The 9,412-nt window shown below is 37.1% G+C and overlaps 1 protein-coding gene across 1 annotated transcript in view; it reads left to right on the plus strand.

Annotated features, from left to right (window-relative positions):
• The window catches only part of MMP2 (matrix metallopeptidase 2), a 35,266-nt gene extending 26,103 nt beyond the window's left edge, over positions 1-9,163 (plus strand). The window contains exons 10-13 of the mRNA XM_026856817.1: positions 1,483-1,619; positions 3,458-3,617; positions 7,023-7,132; positions 8,149-9,163. Coding sequence (XP_026712618.1) covers positions 1,483-1,619; positions 3,458-3,617; positions 7,023-7,132; positions 8,149-8,252 — 511 coding nt within the window. The 3' untranslated portion in view covers positions 8,253-9,163. The remainder of the gene's footprint in view (positions 1-1,482; positions 1,620-3,457; positions 3,618-7,022; positions 7,133-8,148) is intronic.
• The last annotated feature ends 249 nt before the right edge of the window (positions 9,164-9,412 follow it).

Genomic DNA, 9,412 nt, shown 5'->3' on the forward strand with positions numbered 1-9,412 from the left:
CTACTTTTACAAATGCAGTGTTAGAAAGATCTGTTACATGGATTTCCATTTCATGTAATATTGGATCTGCTTTTCTGTCTAAAAAGAGAAACATGAAACAAACTTTATTACCTTTTACAGTTTCATAAGAGTTTAAACACTGTCAAGAGCAAGAGTAATTAGCTAAATGCCTTATTCCTTGTCTCTTTTTTAAAATAAAAATTATGGTGAGTTATGCTCAGCTATATTTTTGTACATGTTAAAAAACATACATGTATGCAAAATTAGAGTAAGTTAACATATTACTGTTTTCATTATTAGTACCATGTCAGGTGAAACTAATATGTATTTTAATTAAGAGACAGAAAAAACAATGAACTTTCCAGTTGTACTCTTCCTCATATCAAACACCACAGATTTCCATAATTCAGTCTGCAGCAACTAATCGTAAATGCATTAAAAATGTTTTATTTGTCTCAAGCTAGCTCTGTTCACAGTCAAACTTCTGCTAATAAAAATACAGCAATTTATTAAATGACTTTAGGTCTGCTCCTCCAAGTTTTTGGCAAAACCAAAACTCAGCTTCAGATCCTGGGTTTAATTATTCTAGGTAGAAATGGGTAATGATTATTTATAGTCTGGAAAAAAAATGCTAGTAGCACCTTGAGCTTCAGCAACATAATTATAGTAAAACCTGTTTGACCTGAGAATTTAATAGCTACAGTTTGATGCAAGAGTGATTCCACCAGCCTGCTGATTTTTCATTTTATGACCATGGCAAAACTTTTGTTCTGTTGGGGAAAAAAGTTCTTCACTCTATGGAGGAGGAAATAGTAGTGTCATTTTTAATACCAAAAGCCCTCTGCACAAAGCTCTACCATTTAAAGATAATTACAGCTTTTTAAAGCTTAAATCAAATGATGATCCTACTTATACATAAAATAGCCAGTAAATTACCCTTGGCATTTCTCTAATGAACATTTTTAGTGCTAGAAGTATCTTTTACAGCCAAGCTCACTTCCAAGCAGTTTGATATACTGTTATTAAATTTGAACTTTTAGTCACCACAATAGTAATTGCAAGAGCAATTCATGGAATATAAATCTCTGCTTTTGTCAAACACTCATCTATCTGCTCCATACACAACAGCAGGAGAGCTCTAATAGTTTAAATGCCTTGTAAATTAGTTTATTTGTAGACTCAAGCACAGAATACATTTTGCCCTGATGGAAAAAGCAACAGGAGCTCCAAAGCAATCAGTGCAATCAGTGCAAGCAATTTCACCTGCATGCAGCTTATTGTGCAACTGTTTGAGCAACATGCTTCTAAATGAATGATTTGGTTTTTCAGTCACCGTAGGAAAACAGTGTGTGTTGCTGCTAATGTGTGTGTGCGCATGTGTGTGTACGCACGCTTATGTGGCCTTTGCCAGAAATTATGAGAAACAGATGTGCCAGTGAATTAGTTCATTGTAAATCTCATACAATTTTCTGTTCTGCTCAGATTCATGTGGAGGACTGTAAACCCCCGAGGAAAACCCACAGGTCCTCTTCTTGTTGCTACATTCTGGCCTGATCTGCCAGAGAAAATTGATGCTGTCTACGAGGCCCCTCAGGACGAGAAGGCTGTATTTTTTGCAGGTATCAGTTTTAAAATGTACATAGCCATTTGCATAAGTGTTGCATTCAAGCTCAACTTCCTCCGAGTTGTAACTGGGCCAGAGAATGGCCTGCCTAAGAGGCAGTGGAGCCAGCAGGTATGGGTGACAGATCCCAAAACATCCCATGGTGATGATTCTAGGACTAAAGGCTGGGTCTGAAAGACTGAACAGCATTCAGCCTCCATTGCAACAAAGGGGAGCTATCAACACCTAGAAAGATACACTCAACAATAAGCAAGACTAAACAAGAGTCATTACTTAAAACAAAAAGCACCAACAGTGGGAGCCCTGTTTCATCATGTCTCTGTACATGTTGCTTGAGAAAATTAGATTTTTTTCTCCTGCCATGTCTCTCCTTGTCTCCTCTTTTGCCAAAGACTGACTTCTACTCTGGCTTCCAAGTATCTGCCATGGTGGCTCACCAGGCAGAGGATACAGGCAGCTGTCGAGCTGCCTCTATGGGAGAGGAGGATAACAGGAAGCACTGCTCCGTCCGTCATAAGCTGAACACATACGGTTCAGCTGCACTGGCCACATTAGTGGAACTGGGAGGCTGTTTTCAACATGAAAAACTGAGCCAGCAAAAACTGGGCTCCAGTATCTACTAAAAGATGACTAAACATCTCCAATCATGTAAAAAACATATGGCCAGTGCTGCTGTACGTTTTCTGTACAGGAGGAAAAAAAGTAATGATAATCTATTCCACATGTCTCCAAGGCCATTTGCCCGAGTTTACATGGAGGGGGAAAACAAAAAAACAAACCAAAAAACCCCAAAAAACCCAAAACAAAAAAACAAAACAAAACAAAACACACACACACACACACCAAAAAAAAAAAAAAAAAAAAAAAGCTTGGAAAAGTTTTATTTCAGGCAAGCCAAAACAGTTTAATTACTGCATATACTATACATAATCCTATTACATCTAACCTCTCTCCCTCTCTTTATAATCTTCAGGAGAACCTACTTTATAAATAAATAAGTAAATACAAACTATCAAACAAAGATAGGTTTGAAAGTTACATGTGCCCCAACTGTCTTAAAATACCTACTCCTGAGACCCACCCTTTGCTCCCAAACGGCAAAATTGTAACGTCGCATGAACTCAAAACACTACACTTTACACTTTTCTCATATTAATACTTTACTTACTTTCTTTCCCACTAGCACAGAATCAATGAATATCCTTTCATGAATGAATCTTTCCATAGCTTTCAGTGAATCTTGTGAGGGTGTTTACTAAGTAAAGTGTAATTTTATGTAAAGAATGTAGAATACTACTATATCTTCCATTACTACATATTTGGAGAGACATTAGAAAACTCTGTATGACAATAAACAGAAATAGGAACTCTGGGCAAAAACTTCATGTTAATTACTCAATAAAATTGCTCAACAAAACAAATGGAGGGTGAACATGAGTTTCTGCATTTGACTTTCAGATGCTCATGCCTGGTTTCAGACCATCTTCATCATACAAAAAATTACAAATATTAACTATTTGTTTTAATATAACCCCAACTGTACTAAGACAGTGTCTGTCTCAAAGATGAGACAGTTAAGAAGGGAGGAAGCAAGAGCATGCTGAAGTGATGTCTTTTGCTAAGAGGCAAGCAACACTCAGGAAGCAAAAGCAGAAATTGTAATCAGAGTACACCTGCACTCTAATCTAGTGCTTCACAGTTGGTAAAATATTAGAAAGACTGGTAGTACAGTTAGCGCGATAAGAAGTCTCATACAGAGCATAAAAGAAGAAATACTGCTCTGTATCAGATCAATAAACAGTGTGTGTTTGTTTTGTTTTCTTCCCTGCTTAGGAAATGAGTACTGGGTTTATACAGCCAGTAACTTGGACAGGGGCTATCCAAAGAAACTCACCAACCTGGGACTACCCCCTGATGTGCAGCGCGTTGATGCAGCTTTTAACTGGGGCAGAAACAAGAGGACATACATTTTTGCTGGAGACAGATACTGGAAGTAAGATGCATTGAAGTGGTGGTGGTACACTGTTTGCCAAGCTGTGTCTCTAGAGCTGAATGCACACTGAGGTGCAGGAGGCAGGAACCAAACACAGGGGGTTCAGCCTTAGAGAATACACAACGAGGGCTGCCAGGACAGAGCTGACAGCAGTGGTGAGTGAGGATGCTGATCCATGGACTATGGCTAGGAAAGCACTTCAGTTCAGCAGCAGGAAACTAGCACATATTTGAGAACACAGCTTGCAATGATGGCAGTATCTGGGAGTCTCTGTCAGGCCACTCACCACCAACCCATTTCTCAACCCCTGTTTACCAACTGCCCCACATCAGTCTCAGGCTTTTGAGAAGGGCAAGCCATCCCTTCTGTCAGCTCACTGTTGCTGGGGGAAAACTCTGAGAGGAATTCCTTAAAATGGGCTGATCTCAAATCACTTGAGGCCAAAGACTGACCAAATTGCCTTTGAAATTCTTTTGCTAAGCCATCGAGTTCGGAGGCACTGGATGTAAAAGAAACAGCAGTGTGACTGGCAAAGCATTCTGGGGATGACTGTAAATCCTTTTGCTCTACTAATAGAGTTAGCAATGAGGAGATCTGAACAAAACACAAGAAGCCTATCTGTTAATACTTTGGGAAAAATCTTAGCTTCAGTTCATTTTGACTATCTCTACAATCCTTTTCATGTTTGCAGTACATGCTCAGAGAAGTTTTTGTTGCAAAGAACACCACAAATGCGGTATTCCACAAATGCATGTAACTGTATTTGAACTAAGGTTCCTGTTCAAAAGACTGTATGAGAAGCAAAATATAATGCAATGCAAACAACCAAACTCAGGTGACCTGCTGCCACGCTCCATCCAGGAAAGATCTTGGACTCTTAGATTAGGAAAGAATGTCCTTAAAATGTCTCAAGGCTATAACTGTGGTAGAGATAAATATCCTACATTACACCTGATGAAGAATCTACTAACTGCATTTAATAGAATTTCATTATCATAATGGGCAGGAAGATCTGGCACAAAAGATCATCATAAAAAACGGAGACACTCTGGTGCTTTGAGGAACTTTGAGTTACCTCTGTCTATCAGAATGGCATGGGAACAAAACAGAGACACTAACTCCTGCTTTCACCATCAGAGGTCTCTTTGAGGAACAGGGCTTTACTTCAGGAATGCAGACATTACAAAACAGGCTGAAAGTTGAACCATTCATTAACTGACAATTTAGAGGAAAGTTAAACATTTGAAACACCCACCAGAAATCTAAAAGATTCTCCAAGCTATAAGGGTTCCTTCTGAGAGATGCTCTATATAAAATATCAAAGGAGGTCTCAGTATAATTGAGTCCGTTTTATGTGAACATTAATTTCATGTTATGATCAAACTGGATGAATGTCTTTATTATATCCTAATGGCTGTGGATTCCTGTAAGTAAATAAAATACCCTTTCACAATTGCCACTTGATCATAACTTTCAATTACTTTGAGGACAGTACTCTTCTCCATTATCTAAAAAAAAAAAAAAAAAAAAGAACAACTTAAAATGTTATTAATTTTTCAGTGTCCTATTGTAGAGACCATCTTAAACATTTGCAAGTAGTTCTCATACAGCCATGCGCAATACTTTGGATTCCTACCAAGACCTACAAACTATGAGTTAGCAAAGCTGCTCGTCTCCTCTGTACCAATGATTGTTTTTATTAATCTACTCCAGGGCCTCTAAGTAATTAATCACTCTAATCACAGACAGTATTTTTAACAAAGTACCTTATCAATTGTAGTCACTGCAGAATACATAATTTATTGTTATGGAATCAAAATAAGCTTAAGTGATTTCTATCTGTGTAAAGAACCAAGCCAGCAGTTGACAAATATTTCAAGAAAAAATGCATCTCTGTTTAACACAGATGCTATAACTCTTAAGTATGTGTCTGTTTTATTTTATACAAGGACTCTGCCACACAGAATCAAAATAATCCTTCCTGTGCCATTATCACACTTACTTTAAATGGATTTTTTGAAAGTGTCCTCTCCATCCTTCCAGCCCCAAGCTGTTTTAGTGTTATTATAACAAGATTGTTAAGCAAGGTGAAGAGGAGGTGGCTCAGATTCCACAGCTGAAGTTTTAAAGCTACCCAGCAGGATACTAGATTTTCTTTAAATATCCAAGGAAAAAATAGTAAGTAATTTAAATTAATTATTTAAATTTATTTTGACCAACCTACTGCTCATTTGCACTGGTGTTACTTTGGAACTACTATCCAAGTAGTTCCATACAGCAATGAGGGAAAGGTAACCCAAGATACATACAGATATGGATAAATAGAAATAGAGAACACAAATGCTTCCCTCCCTCCAGTGCTAGTCAGACGACCTCTCTGAAGTCCACTGCTCCTGAAGAGTTGCTGCCAGGGTGACTGAGGCCTTGCATGCATTGGAAGTCTGGTTCAAACTATATCCCGTGTCACTGCTCCTCAGGACATCTCCATTCCTCCTGCGCAGCACTGACTCCCATCTATGAATCAGAAAAATGGGGAAACCAGGCCACAGACTCGCTCCTTCCATCTTCACTCTCAAGGACCTTGCATCTCTGGGACATTTATTCCATGTATATGGGCAGGGGAGATCCTGGATCACTTGTTTGTTGGAGTGTAAAACTGGTTTTGCACAAATCTATCTTTGCATTCTACAGGGGAAAGCACACAAATGTAACAACTGCTCATCTGCAGATGTGGATTCAGACAGATCCACTCACTTCTGAAGGGCACTGAAAACTAGATCCGACTTCCATGGAGTCTGGTGCATTTACACCAGCTGAGTCTTTCCTCTTTAAAGCATAGATTGTGAAAGCCATTGTGATTTGGGGGTTTCTTGTCCCCGAAGAAAAGCATGTCTTTTTAACTTGGCATTTATCTGATGATCATCACTGAAAGAGAGACTGTGAAAATAACAGGGTTTTTTAATGAACTGTTAGGGAAGGTAATTAGTAATTTAATATAAATCCATCAATTACATGGACTACAAGCATATTTCAAATGAGATTTTTAAAAGATAGCCATTTCACATTAAAATCTGCTACCTTCATATGCTGGCTGCTGCCTGAAAAAAGTTACCTTTCCTAGAATTATGTTTGACATTTTAAAGATACATTTCTGAAAAGGGTTTTGCTTAGAAAGTATATTTTCAATTCAGCAAGAATTGCATTTCCAAATGGACATAAAATTTCACAGGGTTTTAAAGGAGTCAGGAATAATTATAATGAAATAGAAACAATGTTACAAACTCAGTTATTATATTTCTGTTTGATTGCTTTATATACTCACATTTGCTGAGGACTTCCTGAAAAATTATGTTACATTTTAACATTAAATACAGATCTGTAATGCAGGGATATAATTTTCTTCAGGTACAATGAAGAAAAGAAGAAAATGGAGCTTGCATCCCCTAAATTCATTGCTGACTCTTGGAATGGTGTTCCAGATAACCTTGATGCTGTCCTGGGTCTTGGTGACAGTGGTAAGCCATAATTCTGATTTAAGTCACTAACAAGCTCTCTTATTTGTCTGCTGTAAAACTTATTGGAGATTAATTTCTTGTGGTCCATGAGTAGGAGACAAATTCCCATCCAGCTTTGGATACTGGTTCAAACAAACGTTTTTTGTCTCTTTATTTTCCCATTAAATATCAGTTGATAAATACCCTACTAATCACAGTTTAAACTCTGTAAAATGAAATGTTTAGGGAATATGATCTCTCCTGAATATTTTTATCCAAGCAAATAATAATAATAGTTATGTTAGTTTCCCTTTTCGTGGTCATTGAATTCAACCTGCTACTACTCTATCATTTATTTCCTTGATGCTGAACACTTTTTTTTTTTTTTTTTAAAAAGGCAGCTATATACTCTCTTGTTTACATGTCTTGAAGCATCTCATTGTTTTCCATTGCTATGTTGTACACTTTTATGTCAAGATGTCCCAGAGACTCAGATCTGGGTTCATGCTGGTTTTCCAACTTGGGCATGGGGAAAATTGGTTCCTCAGCACCAGCATGCAGTCACAATACCATTTCAGCATCAACCCGCTCTAGCCAGAACTCAAGTATGATAGTCTTGAGCAAAGGCACAAACAGGTTGTATTTTGCTCTTTTGTTTAACCTCCTATAAACTGCAGCTGAGACCCTGGCCCATGGTTTTAAGTGGCCTCATATTTTGCACAGATACACATAAATGTCTGGAAGCACCACTGATATCACATGACTCTCGACTCAATTACATTTTCAACATCTATCTTGCCAGCAAACATTTTTTACCAGAAAATTCTGGCTCACAAAATGGTAACCTGACTGCAGGCTTCAATTAAGAAGACCTCTCTTCTCCAGGATGGGAATTTTTATGTATTTTTAAATTAAATCTCTTTTGGGAGATAAGTCTTCCAGTTCATTAAGCTTCATAATATCAAACAGACAAAAAAGCTTTGATCAAGAATTATGTGCTCCATAATCTGAGTATGCTTTTTTATTTACCTTCACAGGATACACCTATTTTTTCAAAGATCAGTACTATCTACAAATGGAAGACAAGAGTTTGAAGATTGTTAAAATTGGCAAGATAAATTCTGACTGGTTGGGTTGCTGAACTGTATGAGATATTAATAACCAAATATTTACTTTTTTGTTATATGCCTTATCTGTAATTAGAAATAGATCTGAATGCTAATTACTGGACCAGTCTGGTACTGGCACCAAAACATTAAGTACCAGTACTGTACACATCAGATAATTTAAGAGTGTTTGCCTCCTCAGTATACAAAAGATGTTTACGTATATATTCTGGTACAATTTTTCGGTTTTCATGCTATTCATAGTAATGCTAGTAACAGAACATCCATCGTTCTTTATTCCCTTGGTGCTTAAACAAAGCATTGAAACCATTGGAGACTGGATCATGCCCCTGTGCTATACACATCCCATATAGGCTCAAATGAGATGTACCAGCAGTGCACTTTGATTTTTTTTTTTTTTAATTACAGCTCTGTTATAAATAGATGATTTGTCTTGATGTTTTTCACCCTCTTGCGAGTCTGATCATTACTTCCATTTATTTACACAGTAATACAGAAAGACTGTCATAGGCACAGGTTGCCTCAGGATTTGATTTGTATTGATGCATGATGGAATCATGGCAAGAAACTGTTAAAGTATTGTTTTAAAGTACTTTTTATTTTAATACCTTAGTTAAATTTAGCAATTTGCTTCATGCACTTTGTTACTACTATATAATTTGTTTATATGGATGGAATGACTCAGATTTCTGAAGTCAATGCGTTATACATAAAAGTCAAGTATTATTGTTTAACTTGTTTTATTTTTCTGTTCTTTTTAATATTGGGGTTTTGGTCTGTTAGGTTTTTTTGCTTATACATTGGGCAACAGAAAATGTTCTTTTCATAATCTGATGGAACGTTTCTCGTTAAAAAAATAAAACAGAAAAGAATGTCCCACACATGAAGTGACAATGATACAAATAAAATCAAATTACACTGTCAACACTTCTCATGGCCAGGCTTCCTTGTATCATTTGAAATTAGAAATTCAGTAGCATGTTACAGTGAAATACCTGTCAAAGGAAAGACAATATTACCCCAGTATATAACTGTGTACTGGATTTATTTAGAAATCTAGGTTACTTTCTCTGTTAGTTCTAAGATGTAACTGCAGCAATTTACATTAAAGAGATTATATGGTCTACGCCTTCACAAAACCTGCTGCCTTCACAGAGAAGTTTACATGCCTGTC

This window comes from Athene cunicularia (assembly GCF_003259725.1).
Source record: "Athene cunicularia isolate RWA chromosome 11 unlocalized genomic scaffold, athCun1 chr11_part1, whole genome shotgun sequence".
Classification (NCBI taxonomy): Eukaryota; Metazoa; Chordata; class Aves; order Strigiformes; family Strigidae; genus Athene; species Athene cunicularia.